General features: G+C 37.6%; 1 protein-coding gene across 1 annotated transcript in view; it reads left to right on the forward strand.

Annotated features, from left to right (window-relative positions):
* Positions 1-19,906, forward strand: part of PKIA (cAMP-dependent protein kinase inhibitor alpha) — a 45,134-nt gene extending 25,228 nt beyond the window's left edge. The window contains exons 2-3 of the mRNA XM_033063898.2: positions 12,442-12,619; positions 17,383-19,906. Coding sequence (XP_032919789.1) covers positions 12,469-12,619; positions 17,383-17,462 — 231 coding nt within the window. The 5' untranslated portion in view covers positions 12,442-12,468 and the 3' untranslated portion in view covers positions 17,463-19,906. The remainder of the gene's footprint in view (positions 1-12,441; positions 12,620-17,382) is intronic.
* Positions 19,907-21,751: the final 1,845 nt, after the last annotated feature.

Raw genomic sequence — 21,751 nt, forward strand, 5'->3', positions numbered from 1 at the left:
ATGCAACCGCTGCTGAACATGCTAAGGTGAACAAGAGAGAAAAAAGAATACAAGGTAAAATATTTCCTTTCATTAAATATTCTGTACTGTTAGACCTCCTTCCTTTGATCCCTCAGCCTGGTCTATTGTAGGACGTTTGGCCCTCTGGAATTAATCAATGCTTTTTTAAGAGACAAGTATTTATATTGCTCTATGTATTTTTACAGAGATTAATTAACTTAAAATTCCCGATTATGCCAGCTATAAGAAAACAAATCATATTTTTCCGCTCTTGAAGCAGGAGACACTAGAAGGTTGTAACAAGAAAAATGCTGTTGAGTGCTGGAAGCATTGAAGGTTTCATGGGACAGTTTCTCAGGGGCTGCTTGGAGATACCTCAAAAAGCAGATGCAGATCCAGTTTATGGCATCCACAGTGTGATTTTAAAAATTTGCAACTTTGTCCTTAAGAATTCCAGCAACTTATTTGATAATGAATTGCAATGAAGAATATCTGCATATGTGTTCATTCTGTTGAGATAATTAAATTTATAATATACTTTATATAAAGAGGGTTCATTTTTCCTGAGTGGTGGGTGACATACTCTAAATAGAGAACTTTTCCCTTGAATGAAATGCAGTGAAACAAAGAACAATAAAGAATATGTTTTCCTCTGATAAGTACATGGCTCTCATACACAAAAATAACATCTAGCAAAAATATAGGGATGTTTGTGATATTTACCTCTCTGTGAAAATGCAGCAGGTATGTCTGGAATTTTGCAAGCAGTAACATTGTTTTTTTAATCTTAAGTAGCTACCAATACTTCTCAGGTGACCACTATCTAACGTTGTGGTAATATCAGTGGTCCATTATAAAGAATCTGTAAAGTATTCCTGCTGGAAACAAGTCTAAAAAAAGCACATTTGAGACAATTATTTCAGGAAGCCCTAAGTAGGCTATGCTGTTGCATAGCAACAGAGCCTGGCAGTCCTTAGTCTCTAAAGTAGTCAGTGTACACATGGGAACAGAATGCAAAAATGATGAAAACCTTGAAAAATGTAAGGCTGAGATTAGGAGAAACTGAAGTGAAATGATATACAATTGAAAATGTGAATCTATTTTGTGAGGTAAAATAAATTGAACTGCTTTTAAGTTGAAAAAACTGAAGTGCTGTTAGTGCTGTTCGCTTTTTTTTTTTTTGCAGCTTCTAGATAGTAATTAAAAGGCAGAATGTCTGATGGCTGAGAAAACTAATTCAAATGTAAAGTAGGTTTTAAATGCCTGCCACAGGACAAAAAAAAAAGGATGGGAAAGGCAATTTGTTATTAACAAATCAAAAAGCCGACCAGATAAACCAGGAATGTGAATGTCTTTGTGCCACAATACATTAAACAGTATTTTATAAATTGCCTTTTCCATCCTTTTTTTTTTTTTACCCCTGTTCCAGGCATTGAAAATATACTTTAGATGTCTCATGTTCACAGGTCTTCAGGCTAGCCCAGTGGTATTTATCTTTGCAAATACTGAAAAATGTGATGTCATTGGGTGTATTTTTGGAAACTCCAAGCTTGCACGTGAAATGTGAGATCTTAACAGAAGCTTGTTATCCTATAGCAGTTTTATTTTGTGGGAGAGGTAATGGATTTTATTAAAAGCAAATAGGAACCAATATTTAATATTTAGAAATATATGCTTATGGTTGATCTTACCATCAAAAAAAGGCAAATCCTTTCCTTTCAGTGCAGTGTTTGCCACTGCCCGAGAAGAAACAGTAATAATCTCAAGCTCTTCTGTTCTGGATGCTGCAACACATACTTTCTTGATGAGTCATGACTGCATGATTTTGAAAGGTAATCACATGCAAACAGTTGAGCTACTTCACCAGAAACTGCTGAAAAGATATGTAACACAACAAATGCTTCTTCTGTTTAGTAGCTTACATTGCCCTAAAGATTTGAGGGAAGTGCCTTGTTGGGGGGACAGCTGCTTGTTTTAATAATAAGGAAGAGTTTAAGGACAACTCAACTTAGAGCTTTTAGATAGCTTGAATATTTGATAACCAGACTACACATTAAAGAATCCTAGCAAATAGGTGTGGAAGAAACGTTATGAAAATGCTGGTGCATCCTCCTGTTATAAATGCTAAGTTATAAATACTGTCGTGATACTGTTGTCTAGGAATTTTCTTTTTGCTGTTCTAACTGCATGCTTTCCCTTTCAAAGGCTTTTGTTACCTGCAAATGGCTGTTGTAGATCCTGTAAACATATCAGTCAAATTGACAGAATGCAGAACATCACAAAATGCAAACTTTAGCTAACTTGGGAAGGGGAGCAACCCATTACAATGGGGGAGCCAAGCCCTGCATGTAAATCAGAGGCCCTGTGTGAAGTCCTTGAGTCAAGTTATCCCACTGGGAGCTTTTTGGTAGAGCAGCTGGAAGAGTCCATCACAAATCTTGCTTTTTGGTTGTAAACTGGTTTCTCTAACTGAACTCTTGAATTTTCTAAGGCAATTGCTGCTTCTTTCCTGTCTCCATATGCTTTTTTTCTTCCTTTCTGGTCTTGTTCTGCAGACAGACTAGCCTTTCTAGGTGGTATCTCCCCACCTGAAATCTGATTCTTCACACCCATATCATATTTTTATAATGCCATAATATTCCCCTAGCCCAGCACATGCATAGATAAGTCCTGGCAGTGCTAGTTAATATCTTCTTGCTAGCCAATACTTTTACAGATGTTTTAAACCAGTGAAGAGCAAGTTCTTACCCTTTGCATAGCAAAGGCGTATTTTGTATAAGAAAGTATTTTACCAGATTGGACCTAAGTTAATATAGAAGAGATGGGCTACATTTCTTGTCTTGTAGCAAAGAGCATGAATTTTCATGTTAGTTTCATGGTTTGCTGTTAGGAATTGCCACAACTATAATGAATTACAGTAATTTCACGATTATAAGCCACACCATTTTGACTAAAATTTTGGTCCGAACCCGAAGTGTGGCTTATAATCAGGTGCAGCTTATATATGGACAAAGAACAAAAAGTTGCTGTTTTAGTTTGGAGGACAGGTGTCTGCTGAGAAAGGCAGGAGCTTCTCTTTGAAATGGAGAATGTAACCCCTCTCCCTCCCAATTATTATAATTTTGAAATTAAGTGGCTCTCAAGTAAAGATATGGGAATTAGGAATAACAGTCCTTTACTAAGAAAATTAAAATAGAAATACAGTACTACAAAGAGCAACTCCAAACCCTGACAGAGTACAGCCTGACACCCTGTCAGGCAGGGTGTTGATAGCAGTCCCATTAAATGGTGGCTGCATCCTCCTGCAGTGACAGATGTGATTCAGTTGAAGCAGTGCTCCTGTAGAAGGTGCAGTTTCCCTCTAAAGGTCCAGTGGTGATGTGGAGAAATCCGGTTTTCCTCTGGAGTCCAGTGGAGAAAGGGGCTCCCTTAGTGTCCCAAAACCTCTGTTTTATCTTGGTAAGAAATGTTGGGCTCTTCCCCCTGGCTGGAGCAATTCCCAATGGGATGCAGTAATTTTATCAGTCCCACAGTGGGACTCAATGGGCCATTAGCAGAACATGACTCGCTGGAGGAAGAATGGGTTGTGAAAAGATAAAGAACAATGCCCTGCCTGGTTTCAATGGATGGCCCATTAGCAGAATATTTCCCTTGGAGATAAGGATCACTGCCCCCACCCTCAACAGATGGTGATAGAATAGATACCTTTTATCACACTCTGTATTGTAATGTGCGGCTTATACTCAGGTGCGGCTTATAGTCGTTAAATTACTGTACTTAGGAATGTTCGGCCATTCAAATCTAATAGTTCTGCTGAGTATTTGAGCCCTTATAGAGAAATGGAGGCTGCCGTGTGCAATGGAGCTATTTTTTGGAAAACACAGCTAGTTCCCATTAAAATGGAAAAGTGTACCACAATGTACTGCATACTTTTTGCCACTTCTTGTTTGTTGCATTTTTTAGTTGAGTGTTTTTTTGTTTTTGTTGTTTTGGGGGTTTTTTTCTCTTTTTTTTTTTTTTTAAATGAGAGTGAATGCTTTTTCTTTTGTTTATTTTGGGGGGAGTGTTGGTGTTGTTTTCACCTCAAAAGCCTTAGTACTAGTAATAATGTAATATTTAGCAAGATGTATAACTGCAAAATTTAAAAAAAAGTATAAAAAGTGAGGGAAATAACTAGATCTTATATGGATAAACATTTTATGGATGCTGATTTTGAAAACTCAATGGACCAGAATCCTTTTCGGTCATCTAGAGTTAGGATTCATAGAATCGTATGATATCAGGTTAGAAGAGGACTTCAAGGATCATCTAGTCCAACCTCTCTTGGCAAATGCGTCTCTAGACAAGATGACCCAACACCATGTTCAGCTGAATTTTGTAGGTGTCCAATACTGGAGAATCCACCACTTCCCTGGAGAGATTATTCCAATGGATGAGTGTTCTGATTGTAAATAACATTCCTCTTGTGTCCAACTGGAATCTCTCAGTAATAACTTGTACTCATCATGCCTCATCTTTTCCATGTGACTCCTTTTAAAGGGAGTCTCCATTTTCTTTCTTGCCACCCTTAGAGATACTGAAAGATGATGATAAGGTATCCCCTAACATCATCTTTTCTCAAGGCTGAACAAATGCAGTTCTCATGGTCTGATAGATCTCATTCTTAGCCTCTTCCACAGTATTAAACTTCTTTTCCAAGAAATGGGAAATCTATTTAGTAGAGAACCCTTTATCTGAGTGGCTTCCACATTACTGCCTATGTACCAGTAATTGGAAGGCTCATACCCATCTGTGGGTAATTCACAGAACTATCTTGCTGTCAAACCTTCAGATAAAAGTTTGCTAAACCTGTATTTTTAATTTTATTCTTTTTTCAGTGGAGAGTTTTTGTAAGGAAGACAGTGGCTCACAGCAGTTTTGCCCAAAATATTTGCAGGTTTCTGATCACGACTGTTCAATGTTTTGGGTTTTTTTTCCCCATGAAGCCACATACAGGCTGTTGTATATTGTTTCATGGGGGACATGGCTTCATGTCACAGGCAGTGACTAAAGGCGATGAGACTGTTACAAAAATAGTCACTACAGTTCTTATATCAAGTTCTCTTAGAGTCTCAGCTAATGAGACCTGTGTTGATCAATACCTTCAAATCACTGCCTGTGAATGCTGGCACTACTGACAGAAGTGTCTGAGAGAATAAACTCGATTACAGCATGAATCCTGAATTAAAGGCAAGGTTAGGAAGATACAGAGCTTCATGAGCAAAGCCCACACAAATTTCCCTCCCCCCCTAATCCCCATGCCTTCTACTAAACATCCTGATCCTAAGCAGACATCAATTTCGTATTTCTGCAGCAAGTCTTGTCTTTACTGCATGGAGCATTTCCAAGCTGCCTGTCAGTTATGCATTCTCAATAGACTGGTCCTCTTCAGGAACCCAGTAATTGAGGAAGAGCCTGTTTTTGTTGTTGAGGGGTGGTTTTTGTGTCATGTCTTCATGGGCTTATTTCCTCTTGCTGTTCTGTAAGAAGTGCTTCTGGATTGCCATGTAAAGACCCCAATAAACAGGCTTTCTCCAAAGGCTGAAACCAGTCCTTTTGAACAAACACTTTATTTGTTCAGTGTAGTGTTTGGTTCAGAGCACCACAGCATTTAAGGTGCTGCATACTTGGCCTCATCCTCCCAGAACCTTAAAACATCGACCTTCTTTCAGCTCAGGTAGATGTGTGAATGCTCAGCAGGGCTGCCAGGTGTGTCACGTGAGGAGCTAAAGTGCTCTCATCTGGCTTGAGCCTTTACCTATCTCTGTGATTGTCAGGTGCTTGCAATGGATTTTGTTGCTCATAGAGTATCAGAGTGTCCTGAAAAGTAGTGCTTTAACTTGCTCCTTCCCTTTACAAAGCAAAAGGTTCATTCACAAACTGCAAGTAAAAAGTCATACAGCAGTGGAAGCCTTTTCTCACAGACCTGTTGCCTGCCATTAGTATTCTTTAGGTTAGGCAGTGAGCAGTGATGGTAGATTTTAGGTCACCTTCTTCTGCTCCCTAACATAGTGTCCCTGTGTAGATGTTTAAATGTTGTGAGTAGTTTTGTCCATTGGGTGTTAATTTCAAAGTATAAAAACATTTATTGTTATTTTTTAATTATTCCCTAAGCCATCAGTGATATCTGCACTGTTTCTTTCCAAAGAACCAAGGTCTCTGTAGTATTGCTTCATTGGTTATGTTTGCTTTTTTTTTTTATTTGCTGCTGCTATTTCACTGCCCAGTTTTATGGAACAGTGGAAACTAAAACTAAATTTGTGATCTCAGATTAAGTGGTGGATGAAAGATCAAATTCTTATGGTCATGGGCATAATAAAATTTGCCTGAGCAAGGACATGGTCAGAATTGTAACTATTTGGCTTTCAGTTCTGTAGATCTCTTTAGGAAAACTGCATCTTAGATAACATAGAAGGAAAACCTATTAATTGTCTTTGTGAATAACCTTGTATAGGTTGTGAGCTGAAGGATATTTAACTTCGTAGTGCTTTTTCATGCAGGTTTAACCAAGCTTATTTTTTTTCTGAAAAAAATATCGGGTGGTGATTTTCTTTGTTGTGTTTTATTGTATAACCACCTGAATTGCCTGCTAATTTCTATTAAGGTCTTAGTAGTACTAGGATTGCTACCTATAGAATGTGCACCCTAAAAGTATGCTCATTGTCAAAGGTGACCTGTTCTGCATTACTCTTTTAAGGAGCTAGTCACTTCAGAAACATCAGACAGAAAAAGACTACATGAGGGATTTTCAAAGTGCAGGTTAACATGCTGCCCAACTTGGTATCTTGCATTGTTATTAATATTTTCTTTAATTGGAATTCAAGAGTTAATGCTGTTTTCCTGTTCATCTCTCTCTGGGTGAAAGCACAGTGTTGTATAACACAATAGATCCAATCTCTGTGGAAGAAAAATGCTTTTGTTAAATTGTTCCTCTGGTTTTGCTTTCAGCTTAGAAAACCATGCATAAGGTAGAAATCTAGGCACAGGTTGCTGTGGAATAGATCTGTATCCTCACTGGAAAGAGCCCTGTAGCTCTGCCTCTAAGTTAAGGCTAGATTTGGAACCAAAATTTATTTTAAAAGCATAATTATACACCTTCTCTAAATCAGACATGCTATTAAATGACAAATTCTCTTTCTCTTCTTTTTTTTTTTTTTGTTCCCTTGTGAAAGCTGAATATAGATAATTACATTTAAATAATGTGCTGATCGTGATACAACATTTAGCAGCCAAAGCCTGAGAGAGTTTTATTTGAAAATCTCTTATTTGACGCTGCCATTAAGCATAGACGGAGAAAGAGCGGGAGCATACATTGAAGGATTGTACCTCTTAGCCTTACACTGCAGGTTTGCCAAGAAAATGGCAGCTCTCTGGTGCTTGCCAGCAGCATGTGCCAAATTCACAGACAAGCTCTATGTATGTCAAGTGCCTGCTCTTGTTCTGTCTTCCTTCTCAAATAATAATGAATACCAATTAGCGCAGGTACTTCAGATCCACTTGGGCTTCTTTTAGGTGTCTAGTCCTTTAAACAGACTTAAGTTCAACAACCCTAGATACCTCTAGCCCATAAGCAGTAGAGACACTGATTTTTAACCCATGCTGGTATACCACATAATTTCTGTACTTTTCCTCCCAAACCCTTGACAACAGTGGCACTGTGTAATACTGGGTTTCACTGAAAGATTATGGAACACAGTCAAATTTGGATTACATTTGTGAACTCGTCGGTAACTTTTTAGGATTTTTTTGTTTTCAGTTATAGAGATATGATTGTTATCTTCAGAAACTTGTGGGAAAACATTTGCTATATACAGCATAGAAATGGAAAATTTAACATGAATTGGATTGTGGAGTTAAAGGAGTGTTCTGGTGAATTTCTGAAAACACAAATACTGATACTTTCTGTACCTGTTAAGTTATAATGTTCTCATCATAGAATCATTAAGGTTGGAAAAGATCTCTAAGATTGAGTCCAACCATTAACCAAACATCACCATGATCACCACTAAAACATGGCCCTAAGTGACATCTACATGCTTTTTGAACTTTTCCAGGGATGGTGTTTGACCACTTCCCTGGACAGCCTGTTCCAATGCCTGACCATGCTTTCAGTGAAAAAGTGTTCCTAATATCCAATTTAAACAACCCCTGGTGCAAGTTGAGACCATTTCCTCTCATCCTGTCACTTGTTACTTGGGAGAAGAGACTGACCCCTGCCTGGCTATATCTTCCTTTCAGGCAGTTTAGAGTGATAAAATTCCCCCTGAGCCTCCTTTTCTCCAGGCTAAATACCCTCAGCCACTCCTCACAGGGCTTGTGCTCCAGACTCTTCTCCAGCTCCATTGCCCTTCTCTGGGCACACTCCAGCATCTCAATGTCCTTGCCATGAGTGGCCTAAAACTGAGCTCAGGATTTGGGTGCAGCCACAGCAGTGCCGAGTACAGGATGACAGTCACTGCCCTGGACCTGCTAACCACAATATTTCTGATATGGACCAAGATGCCATTGTCCTTCTTGGCCATCTGGGCAATCTTTGGATCATGTTCAGCAGATATTGCCCAGCATCCCTTGGGCCTTTTCCACTTGAGCAGTTTTCCAGCCACTTTTCCGCCAGCCTGCAGCATTGCATGGGGTTGTTCTGGTGCAAATTCGGGACCAGGCATTCGGCCTTGTTGAACCTGTCCTTGGCATCTTTCTTTTCTTCTTCTACATTCCTTGGATACTTACTCTACCCCTTATGTTCAATACAGAATATTCATTAACAGTACTACAGGCATGTCTTGATAGACTGGCTAAAATCCAAGGTAACAATTCTACCGTTCTCATCCTCTGTAATTTCTTAAGGACTTACAAATGACTTTCAGCACGATTTTTTGGGAGGAAGGGGTTGGGAAGGGAAAAGACAAAATCTGAGATACCCACATTTCTAGACATCTATGAAACCACGAATCTGAGAAAATAAAAGATACTGTACAAAAATCCCCTGTGCTGTGATGCAAACTCTAACCCATCATCAGGCTTATTGACAATGCATGGGGAGAAAGGTAAAGCACAGTTGGGGGGAATTTCTGATGATTTCTTATCAGTTACCGAGGAATCCAATCTTGCAACAGCAGATTTCATTAATCCTTATTCTCCCATCTTTCTTCAGTTTGCTGGTTCAGTTGGCAGAAGCAGTGAGGTTTGCAGCCCTCTTGTTTCAATTCAATTCCACGTAGCAGAGCACTGGTTTTGCAACTTTTTGAAAAAATTAAATTCGTAGAACTAGTGGGACTGACCAAAATCTTTAATGCAGGAGTACCTGTTAATCCAGTTATTTAGGAAATTCAAATTATATTTCCCAGAGTTATTAGCAAATTATACTCCTTTCACAAAGACTTAAGGGGAAAAAAGGGATTTTTTTCTAGTGAATGTTAATTCCTTAATGACTGCTTCAGTGAATAAGTATAAACTGCTGGGCACTGAGCCATTCATTGGAAGGGGAGCTCTTGGGTGATGTCAGTGGAGTTCCATATTTATGCAGTAATGTCTCAAGATAATGCCAATACAAAACAGAATGGTATTTGATATTTAGGAGGAGACACAGACAGAAAAATTTGGAAGTGTCATAAATGTATGTTTGATAACATTCTTTTTTGATCATAATGTTGTTAGCAATCCCATATTGAGCATTCAGAAAACGAACATTTAAAAACAAGTTCTTTACAAGCACATTTTTCCATAGCTTTATAGCTTGTTTCATAGCTAAAACTAAAGAAGCTTGAGATTTCCCCTGGTGTTCTCCATTTTTTTATGGAATGTTTCAAGAGTGGTATAATCTTACAGAAGCATATTCTGTGGAGTGCAGTTTGTACATCCAGGGAATTTCTCATGCAGTACAGACTGGATTGTTTTGCAAGTCTTAAAAGCCCTGCAGCTTGTTCCACCTCAGTTCAGAGTCTTCTCTGGTTATTCTGGGCCTGATGCACTCATATGCACCTTTCAAAGATGAAAAGAAAACAACTCTGTGGTGGTTCATTCTATGCTAAAAATAAATTAATGTCTTCACAGGGGTGATAGCTATGGTGACTTTGGACTGTTTCTGCACTAATGTGAAATCCAAACCTGTCCATTGATTGCTTTCACGGTTTGCGTTTCCTTTTCTACTAATCAGTTGCAATAAAAAGCGTGCACAAATATAAGTGAATTCTGCTTAAAATCTTCTAGTCTCCGATTTTGGTGGATGCTATTCAGTGAATGGGTCAGATAAGTCTGAAAACTAGTGCTGTTTTCTTATAAAAACTGTCTTCATCATTTTCCTTCACCTTTGCAAGTTACATGCTGCATTACTACATGGTTGCTAAATTTGCCATTGCAGTGTCTGCACCTTGGGCAAAGAACAAATGGTAGACTTCTCATCTGCTTCAATATTCTTGCAGTGTTTCAGTAAGAGGGCAGTTCAGAGGAAGAAATGCACGTGGTCTCATTCTCATAAAAGCTTGTGTTATTAAACAGAGGCACTGCCCTGTTTTATGTGTGTCAGGCAGGCTTGCTGACCTCTTTTCCCTCCCTAGGTTGTGGTGTCAGGTTTTAATTTAATTTTTTGTGGGTTTAATTTTCTATTGGTTGTTGGTTTGTTGAGTTTTTGTTTCTTTGTTGCTTCGGTTTTTTTAAGCAGTTTCCTGTATCATAGTGGTTGATCATAAGAGTAAAATTAGTCTTGTCAGCCATTCAGTGTTTGGCATGGGACACCAAGACTTGATAGCAGTGAACTTCTTTTCAAGTCAGTTAGTCTTGCAATGATACTTGATATAGTTATATTTAGACTAAATAAAATATGGTGTAGAACCCTTTTCTTGGCTTCTCACACACATCATATGTACACCCTCATACACCTGACTGAATTTGGGGCAGTGAGGAATGGAATGAAGATGAGGAGTGAACAGGGTTTGTAAAGTTATTCAGAGGTGAGGGTGGAGAAGGATTGGCTGTTGTCTTGTTTGTATCTATTTTTTAAATAAAAAGTGTTTCTAAAAAATGGGGGTTCTTTTCATTTATTTGAAGAGAGAAAGCTGAACCTTTTGCTGCTGTTAATGTTTGTGATGACTTCAGGAGCTGCTTCAGTGTCCAGTACCTGCAGCAGGAACTGATGAAAGAGATTTGCATTCTATGCAAATGTGAAGTTTTGGCTGCTTTGGTAATAACACCTAAAGCTTCTCGCTATAGGCAGCTGTGAGTTGCTGCCTGTATGGCCATGTCCTCCGTCTGCAGTGTGCAAAACCAGGGAAATTCTGCTTAGAAATGAAGAAAGCCTACAGCTGTGGGGGTACTGATTTGATTTAGTAGTTCTGTAATGTTTCTTTTCTTCGGAGTACTCCTCTAGCAGAAGCTTCCCTGATTCCCCTATGACACGGAAACATAAAGCATGAGGAAAGCATGGTTGCCTAGCATTTTTCAGGAAACCTTAGACACGTACACATGAAACTGCAGTAAAAGCAATGTGATCAGTGAGAGAAAGTGTTCCTCCCCATACTCTTTAAAATTTTATAAATTAAGAAAATAAAATTCTAATAGCTTAGATCTGTAGCATATATTGCAGCAGGCAGACAAATCTTTCTCTTACCAAGGTTGAAATAGCATCTCATATTCCTTGTATCTTTGTCAGATCTTGCATTAATGCACGTCATCACATTTTTCCATAATGACACAAGAAATAATTGTTTTCTAATGAAGATAAGTTCTGAGTTTATACAAGCTTACAGAGCACTGCTTTCAAACCTCTGTATTCTAGTTTAGCTATTCTGCTTGCTCCGGTAGAATGTCTCATTTCAGGAGCATTAAGGTAATGCATTTACTTTAAGGAAACTACCACACCAAAATAAATTAGTTGAGCCTGAAGAGGTCTGTATACAATGCCAAAACTAACACTAACAGAAAAGAAAATGTACAAAACATAACAATGTCTGTGTGTGAGCACAGGGTTCTTCATGCAAAAGCATTGTCGATTTATACTTTCTTACTCGTTACACTCTGCTTTTTGTAGAAAAGAACTTTGTTCCACCCCCTGCCTACTCCTACATCTCAGCTAATATTAAAAGCGGAGACAACTCTATAAAGAAATTATGTTGCTGAGGTCATTGCTTTTATAAAGTACTCACTATCATTTTATGAAGCATGGAAAATTAAGTTGGTTAAAATACTCTTGAATACAGATGGCATAAAATACACACAGTATTGTTGCTTTCTACTCTGTTTTTTCTCTTATTTCTCCAAATTTTGGGACTGGCTAACCAGTGAAAGAAGATGCCTCAATCTACCCTGTTATGGGACCCTTCTAGCTCTGTTCTTAATCCTTAAAGTCACCTGTTTTGCTGGTGGTCTAAGTGGTGGTGTTTTGTTTTTCTGTTTTTTCCTCCCATCCAGGTACTGCTATGTGGATATTTGTTAGCAATGACTGATGTGGAATCTACATATGCAGACTTTATTGCTTCAGGAAGAACAGGTAGAAGAAATGCATTACATGACATCCTTGTGTCCTCTCCGGGTGGGAACTCTAGTGAACTAGCCTTAAAGTTATCAGAGCTTGATATAAACAAAACAGGTGAGTATGTTTTGGGCTTTTATTATATTTATTTAAAATTAAATTGAGAACTAGTATACAAAGCATGGTTTATGTGCCCACATTATTTCCCTGTCCCTCAGTGGCAGAAATATTTTTTTTCCTAATCAACATGGGTTGCCTGCAAGGAGAATCACAACAGGAAAGGTGGTTATTTGTAAGTACAACACATCACTGAAAAAAGAAAAGTCATTCTGCAGTGAGTGCCTAGTGCCAGGGTCCAAATCAGGATAAATTGTATGAAAAGTAGAAACCCAAGTCTGCATAACATCCTTTAATGGAAACTCTCTGATCTGAAGCCTGTAGGAAAAGCCATGTGTCTGCCGAAAGGTTGTTGTGAAATTGACTTTTTATCAGCCCCCAAAGGACAGAGAAATAGGAATGCATTATTGTTTGTTTTACCTGGATCTTTGTTTCTGAGTAAATTGTCTCTTTTTTCTGCTGATACTTGTCCTTCTTTTAAGGTAATAAGCAGTAATGCAATCCTACATCATTAATATTACCAACATTTTTAGATGCTTGTGCATATTCAGTTCAGAGGAAGGAGGGAAAGTGGACCTTACATGAAATAAAAATAGTAATATGACTGGGTATTTATGTTAGATGGGTAGCAGCTAACGAATGGATCTTACAGATATTAGAAAGTCCTTTTCAGTGTTAGGGAAAGCGTGGTTTTGCTTGTTTTAATAATAGCGGAAGAAAATAACTGCAGCAAAGAAGAAACTGTTGATAAGCAGCTGTCCTGTTCGTGCACATACTTTTCTCAGAGATAAAGACAGTCTCTTCACAGGACAGTCACGTGTGGGCAGCGTGGTGCTGAGGTGGTTGCAGTGCTGTTTTGAAGGAGGGCTTCTTTCTTTGGCTTCTGGTCTAATGTACATCCTTTTGAAGTTGCCAGTTTGGGACCTATATATTCTAGATGCATGCAATTCTAGCTGAGCAAGGTCTTTAGTTTATTTCTATTTTAAAAAATGCTTTACAAGTATGTGTGTAGGCATGTCTTTTTATTTTAGTGGGGACAGGTGCAAATTGTTGGAAAAATAGAAGGAAGGTGCCATTTGAAAGGCATAATGCTGACTTTTCTTTGTGCTTTAATTTTCTTCAGTCTCAGATTGTCTTTAATCTTGTCCATTTAGAAGATAAAAACAATCTCTATCTTTAAGTTAAACAGTGGAATTGTTATAAGCCAGAAATGTGTTTTCTCTTCAGTTCTTGTTGGTGATCCCTTTTGAAGCCCGGGTAGCTTAATCAATGTAGAAAAGTATATAGAGCTGCTCATAAAATTACCTTAGATAGTAGAAACACAGAAATGTCTGCATAGTTCTACAAAAGGTTATGCAGTTTCCATTAAATAAAATGAAAATACATTTAAATTCCGTGTTATTAGTACAACTAGGAGCCAAGTAAAAACCTCCAAACCAAAAATACTGGAAAAGGTATTGCCTTACCTAGCATTCATGTGAGTATTAGTGTATTATAACGTCATGTCATTCCAAATCAAGAGAGACTCAAAAAACCATTTTGCATGTAAGATCCCAGTTCAGAATATATTAATGCTTGTAGGGTGCATATATGCATCACACCTGACAGGATTAAGAAGAAAACACATGTTTGGGAGCTATGTCTTATTTCTTTCAAGGAACATGTCAAACAATTTATGCTAAATACAACTTAATTATATAAATATAGACATCAAGTTTTGATTCTTTCCTTTTATTCCTATTACAGCTGCATGCATTTTCTTGCTAAACTGCAAGTGTGTTTGCTTTCAACTGCTTGGAGTAATGGCAGAATAGAATAATGCAGATGTTTAAGGGGAAAAAAAAGGTGGTTATAAAACATATGTAAATTAAACTACCCAAGCATATTTAGTACATTCACTTTGAAAAGCCTGCAGATACGTTTCCTGTAAAAAAACAGAACAGCTTTTAACAGCACTACACTTGTTCAAAGACAATGCATTTTTTCTGTTACTCAGTAGCTGATACCTGAAGTGAGTGTTGGTTAATCCTCTAATCAATGAGCCAACGACAGATAATCAAGAGTTTACTGCATAATTATGTATAATAAGTATAATTACCATATGATACTCTCCCTTCAAAACAGCTGTCCCAGTTTTCTTTGTCCATCACAAGCTAACAACCTGTTATTATTATCTATGGAATGGATGTATTTACCAAACCCCAAAATACAGGTTCCAAGGACTGTGTAAACACATTTTATCTAAATTAAATAAAAGCAGCACTGTGTACATCTGGTAGATAGAAAACTGAAAGAGAAATCATAGACAGAAGCAAAAGGAAGGTTTTTAGCAAGGAAATCAGCAGGTAGCTGTCCTGCTCAACACTCTCAAGGTAACCAGTGCAATCCAAGAAAATTGATCATCTTGCAGGTTGTAGCTGAATGAAGTAGTGAGGTAAAAGTACAAGGAAGAAAGAGCACAAGTGTCTGCAGATCTAATCTCTAAAACAAACTGCTGGTTTTCTAGGTGCTATAGAACACAGAAGTGAGAAGGACATTTCCTTGTAAAAGTTGTAGTGGTCCACGCATCTGCAAATAATGGTGGTAATAGCATATTGAAGACATACAGTACCAGAATGAAGAACTGACTAGAAATTAGTGATGAAAATAACTGATTTTGGTCCAGTGTAGAAATGTTTTGGGTGTAAGCAGGAGGAATACTGACTGTAGAGTCAGTAATGTTACGGGAAGAAAATTGAGTTAAAAGCTGCACATTAACAGGACTGGTAACTGTAGCCAGCTGACCAAGTCACACAATTGTATTATGGCTTAGCGTATTTTATTATTTGGATTTGTTTCTTTTATTAATACTGCCTGCTGGTTTCAAAATGCTGTGTAAAAATTACAATCGTGCTCTTAAGATTTTCTAGCCATCAGATTTTAAAGGAAGAGTAGCAATGTGATTAGCAGTTTTGGGATTCTCAGAACTTAAAAGCAAATTTAATTTATCTCTGTAAATATATTTTAAAGCCTTTAGTAGGAGAGCTCTGCCAGTAGAAAGAAAAAGCTGGTAACAAGATAGTGTATTGTAGATTAAATGGATTACATTAGTGAGTTTTTTCAGCGAGTTGAGAAGAATCTTTCAAGAAGTGGTATGTTAGAACCTTAGTACTCTTTCTCTGGATCTCTGTGCTCTGTGTTTAACACTAAGGTAGGAAAATGTTTAGGCTTTTTGTCCAGAAGTGTTTTTTCTTTTAAGCACAAATAACTTGCAAGCGTGGTTTTTGCTCTTCACTTTTGGGATTTTTTTTTTCCCTATTCTTTTTGTTAATAAGATTTCCACCAGGAAAGTTAGGCTTGCCCACGTAGAAGTAGTCAGAATAAATGGAGGGCAGAGCAGGCAAAAAAGAAACAAAACCCTAAAATTACACTCATTGCATCTTCTGCAGAATCAGAACAAATGTAGGAGGTTTGTAGAAAGTGTTTGGACGACTAGGGCAAAAGGGATTTCTGTCCAATAGTAAATAATCACATGTAGATCCATCCTGATGGAATCCTTTCTAATTTGAGAGGTGAAAGTGAGGAAGAGTTTTCTGAGAAAGTGCCTTGCAAAACAATTGTGTATTTACTACTCAATCCATAATGAACAAAACAAACCTCACTATTTAATAGGTCATCAACTTTCCACACAACTTTTCATCAGGTTGAGTGTGATAATTCACAATACCCTTTAAGACATTTTCCTGAATGTTCAGTGCATGCACAAAACACATCTTGTCATGTCTAAGCTGTTTGCAACATTCTTTGCAAGGCAAAGAACTTTTTTCCACTACCAGTGTGCCCTTTCTTCTACACGGAAAAGAGAAGGCGTTTATGATGCTTATTTCTATAAAAAGAAATAAATCTGCAGATGCACCATGTGATCTGAAATGAGGAAACAATAAATATCTGCATTGAGAACCCTGCCTTCATTCTAAAGATCTGTAGATTAAAATTAAGAGGCACTGCATGTATCTAGACCTCCTTACAACCTAGCCATGGAAATTTTTAACCTTATTTTGTCAAGCCATTTCAACACTGCAGCATAGATGAGACAATGTATGTCTTTACATTATTCCTTGTTGTGTAGCTGTAGCTGATCAGTCCCGTCTTCAGGGACTTGTGTCTCACTTGCCCTTATCTTCCTGTTCTCTGAACCTGTGAGATCTTTAATTATTATGTAAAATACAATACTTTGCATATAGATAGTAAAAGCATTTGACAATGCTTTTCTTAGCTTTCTTTAGACAGGCTGTGCGTTGCCTGCTCACTGTGCCTCTGTAGGGTATGATCTGCCCCTCAGGTCATTCTGTGGTTTGCAGTGAGACAGCTGGACTGAGCACTGTGGACATGATGCTGAAAATGGATGCACAGAACCAAAGCAGTTTTAACAAGCTATTGCTTTTATTGAAGTTGCACCTCCTTGTAGCAAACTCTGCTCAGATTGGTGCAATGAGGTTTTTTTCTTTTATACTGTTACAGCATCATAGTGAAGAAATTTTCAAAAATACTATTTTTGTTAAATTCATTGATTTTTACCTACTTTTGGTATTTTTTTAAAGTGATACTTGTGATTGAAGCTAGGAATTGGCATCTCAAGAGAAAGTATTTCGATCTTAGTAGCAAAAAGTTTCATATTTCAGTTTCAATTTCAGTTTTTACTTTGTTTTTGAAACTGATGGATGAACAATCAGGATCCTCTTATTTTTAGGGTGGATTACTCATCCTTTTTTCCTTTGTTATAGAAGGAGAAGGAGATGCACAACGAAATCCAAGTGAGCAAACCGGGGAGGCCCAAGGGGAGGCAGCAAAGCAAGAAAGCTGACATCCGACTTTGACCGAGTGGAGCAGCTGCTGGATGTTTTCAGGCTACAAGAGTGTGCTGGAACAAATCTGTTTCCATGAGCAAGCTGGTAGAAGAGAAAGTGCATGTGTCTTCAGTGCTGGAACCCACTCAACACAATGCTAAAAATCTGGGTACAAGCTGTGACAGAAGACAGAATTTTCTCTACCTCTGTCATTAGCAATGGTTGAACATGTATTGATTTTTTGGGATAGTGTCATCAGATGGATCCCTTCATAATGACTACTCGATGGGAACACTTTTAGAAAGTAGAACAGGTAAATCTTGTAGCAAATGGCCTTTGAAGCATCAGAGGATCTAATTGTGTATCTTAAGCAAAGGCTTGTGTGATCCTCAGTCTAAAATTCTCTGGCCAAAGTGTTTGCCCATTATAAGAACTGTAAAGAAAGCACTGTTTTTAGAACTTTGCATCTGTTTTACAGCTCTGTTATTTACAATGGTTTTTGTATTGTACGACTTAGATGCTCCACACTGCCCCTTCTCAACTGCTTATGAAGAATATTTCTGTTACTGTGAATTTTTCTACCACACGTTTTGAAAGGGCTGGTTTTTTGCATAAGGTGGTGATGTGCACATGATAGATCTGAACGTCAACCGCTAAATTGATTATGCCTAAACCTAAATGACTCAGCAACACCTAATTTGTTACTAGATGAGCCTTCAAAACGATTTGTTAATGTGAATACTTGAGCGTGTGTTGTGTCCTTGGTACAGTTTTGCCACTCGCCTGTAGTTAGTTGCATATCAGAGACTCAAATTGAATCTTTTATGTTATTCTCCCCCATTTTTCTAATTTTGGTCCCAATTTCTTAATCTTTCTCTGAGATATTTTTTTAAAATGTTATTCCAAGTATTCTATTGTTATGGTAGTTTTAAGAATGCATTTATAACCTTATATGGGTTAAAATTCAAACTAATTCCATGGTGCTAGAGGTTTTCCTGATTCACATTGTAAAAGATAGGCCTTGTTTACACATGGGAAAATAACTGGCTAGGTTATTGCCAATTGTGTATTCTGAAATGAGTTTTAGAATGCAGTATAGTCCAATGAGTGGCTCCTGGGCTGGATCAAGCCAGGGGTTCCATTTCTACTATTCCTTGCCTTTGCCTCAGTTGATCAGGCTGTTGAGTTTGCACAGCCAGTAGTCTGCTACTGATGCACCAGAACAGCCAAGTGCTACAATCTTTTACAGTAGCCTTGTGGCTTGCAGCTGGAAAGGGAGGTGAGAGACTTGGCATCTAGCACCCAAAGACTAGATTTTTTCCCATTTCATCTATTTCAAAATGACAGTCCAAACTGGGCCTTCATCAAAATACCAGGATAGCTTGTCCATCCAGGACATCACTTAAAGTACAAATTAATACAAATTAATAACCTGTTCTGCAGTAGCTATTGCTGATTGATTTGTTTTTCCCCCTCATCCTGCCCCAATAGACAAGGCCATACATGAGGCTGAATGCTGCAAAATGGGGCAGCCACACCTCTGTGTGACTAAGGTGAGTGAAGAGTGACTGATAGTAAACCATGGCAATCACACAAGCACCAATCACAAGGTCAGAAGATATGTTTTCTTTTATTAATAGGAGGTGATGTCACTTTATATATAGTATATATATATTATATATATTTTTGTGTTGTTGGTTTCAAATGTTATGCACTTTTTAATGTTTGTAAACTTTTACTAATGAATAGTGTGATTGCTTCCTGAATATATTAATCATCAGTTAACAAAACATCTTTGTGGCCACAGCTGTTTGTTTCTACCATATGTATCATAGTATTTGTCACCTGAAAAATCTTTTGTGAGAAATGTGGAGGAAAAAACCCACTTCTGATCAGTATTATGAGAACATTTATTAGTGTTAATAAAAAACAAGCCAGCCGTATGCTTGTGGCTCATGCGTGTAATATTAACTCTCACCTTTTAGTGTTTGGAAGCTGAATGCCTTGCTGTCTTATTAGCTGTCAAATGCCCTATCTTCTTGGTAAGAGAAGAAATACTTTTCCTTAAACAATTTTTATTCATTTGTTTCACTTGGTGTTCCTTTCAAACTTAACACATTAGTATTGACCATTTTTTTAATTATTTCTCCCCTTTTCGCTCTTGCATTAAGTCTTTAAGCTGAACTGGTTGCCCCCTGTCATGGACTAGTTACTGTAAATCTAGCACAAACGCCAGAAGGAAATAGGATTCTAGAGTTTTTTTACAGTGTTACTTTATTGATGATCCATGAAACATCATCAGTAAAATGTTGCTGAAAAAGGCAATAGTAAAATAAGTATTTACAGTATATTAAAGTGATGGTTTTCCTTATTTTCCTTCACTGCTTTACTTTATTTCACTCTACTTTCCTTCTTAATTCTTTTGTGTTGTTAAATAAAATTAATTTCAGCCTTTCCTCTCTATTTTGTACTTGTTTCTTCTGTTTCTCATCTTTTTCTCTTGTTTTTAAACGAATTATGGATGCTTTTGCTGGATTTTGAAACACATCCCTTTGTGATGGAAAATAGCGTTGTTAATTTTAGTGGAGTAAAAGGCTATTTATGTTCCTCTTCCCCCAAAAGTGTATGAGTGTTTGATTTATCACTTGAACTGTGCTTGCTGTCTTAATTTTGGATATTTCTGTAGCATCTATAAGCAGGCCTCACTTAGTGTAAACATGTGGTTAGTCTGTGCCAAGTCACAGCACTGTATCTTGAGTATTATTGTTACCAAAGCAATTACAGAAGACCTACTTTAAATATATTCACACCTTTACTTCTGTGTAATTGCATCATATAACAGGGACACTGGTGGCAGAACCAGACTTTGACTGGGTTATTTTTGCTTCTGTTAGTTATCTTTTTCAGTTAACCTGACACTCTGGCTTCTCTTCCTGCATCTTCTTTCTATTTTATTGTGTTCATGATAGTTAAATGTCTGTTTAATCCATGCTTATCTTAGAAAGATCTTCCCAAAAAGCTATATAGACACAACAAGTCAGGTCTGGAAAATCACCATAATAGAATACTCTTTATCCTTTAAAGGTTTGTCTTTGGTGGATGATGGTGGATGATTGTTGTTTTATTTTGGGTTGTTTTTTTTTTTATAGTTTCTTCAGATGAATGCTTTCAGTGCTGTGGTCACTCTGAAGGACCATCTCTTAAAAAGTCTTCGTATTCATGTTCTTGTTTCCATAATAGAGTCTATGACTATCCACAAGCATTGCACTTGCAGGGTTCAGGTTCCCTGTCCACCTGAAACAAACAGAACTTTTAGCACTGTAATTGGATAGAGATACTGGCATTTCTTTCTTCAACTTCTTTCTGTTAATGTTGGTCGTGTGCTTCAAAAACCATGTGTTAAAAAACAGCAGCAAGCTGTTTGTTAGTTCATCAAACCATCATTTTAGGGCCAAAAGTTTACCATGATCTTTGAAAACACACTTATTGAATATGAAAAAAATGTCAGTATATACTTGATCTTCATCTGTGTAATTTTTTGTGCATTTTTTTTCCAAAATTTTGAAATGGGAAAAGCTGTATCCTCATAGAGGTGCAAATGGATAATTAATTATCTGGTGCCCAGAAGGAGCAACTACCAAAGGGGTTAAGATGGAATTTCTACAGTATGAATGCCTTTCTCAGCTAAATTGAAGAATTTCAGGTGTTGTTTCAGAAACATCACTGAATTTTGTTCAGAGGAAGATCTGAGAGCTTCTGTTGAGACTGAGCACAGTATAGTAATCTCAGCTTTGACAGAGTTTGCCTTACCTCAGCAGTGTTCCTATGTTGAACTGCTGTAATTTTGCTCTGCATCTCTTTTTGGCTGGTTTATTTCCTGTCTTGTGGCTCCCTGATGTAAAATAATACCCTAGAAATACATGGAGTGCTGTATTACTGTGTATTGACTGACTAAAATCTTGAAGTGGAAAGATACTTTCGCTTAATCTTTTTGGTCAATGCACAGAGTGGGATCTGTTTCAAAGTTCTTTTCATGGGAGAAGCAATAGAGCCAGGAAGGAAGTATGAATTCAAGAAGATAGGCCAGCAAAATAAGGAGGGTATCTTTTCTTGATAGTAAGGCAGGTGGGGCCAGTGCACAAAATAGCTTCCTCCATCATATGATGAACAGTTAGGATGTGTTGATAATAGCTGAAAAGAAGACAAATTGTTCAACTTTAGGTGATACTTTGATTTCAGAACCAACTGCAGGTTCTCAACAGTACTCTAGAACAGAGGCATCCATAAATATGTGGCATGTACTCTT

This window comes from Catharus ustulatus, chromosome 1 (genome assembly GCF_009819885.2).
Source record: "Catharus ustulatus isolate bCatUst1 chromosome 1, bCatUst1.pri.v2, whole genome shotgun sequence".
NCBI lineage: Eukaryota > Metazoa > Chordata > Aves > Passeriformes > Turdidae > Catharus > Catharus ustulatus.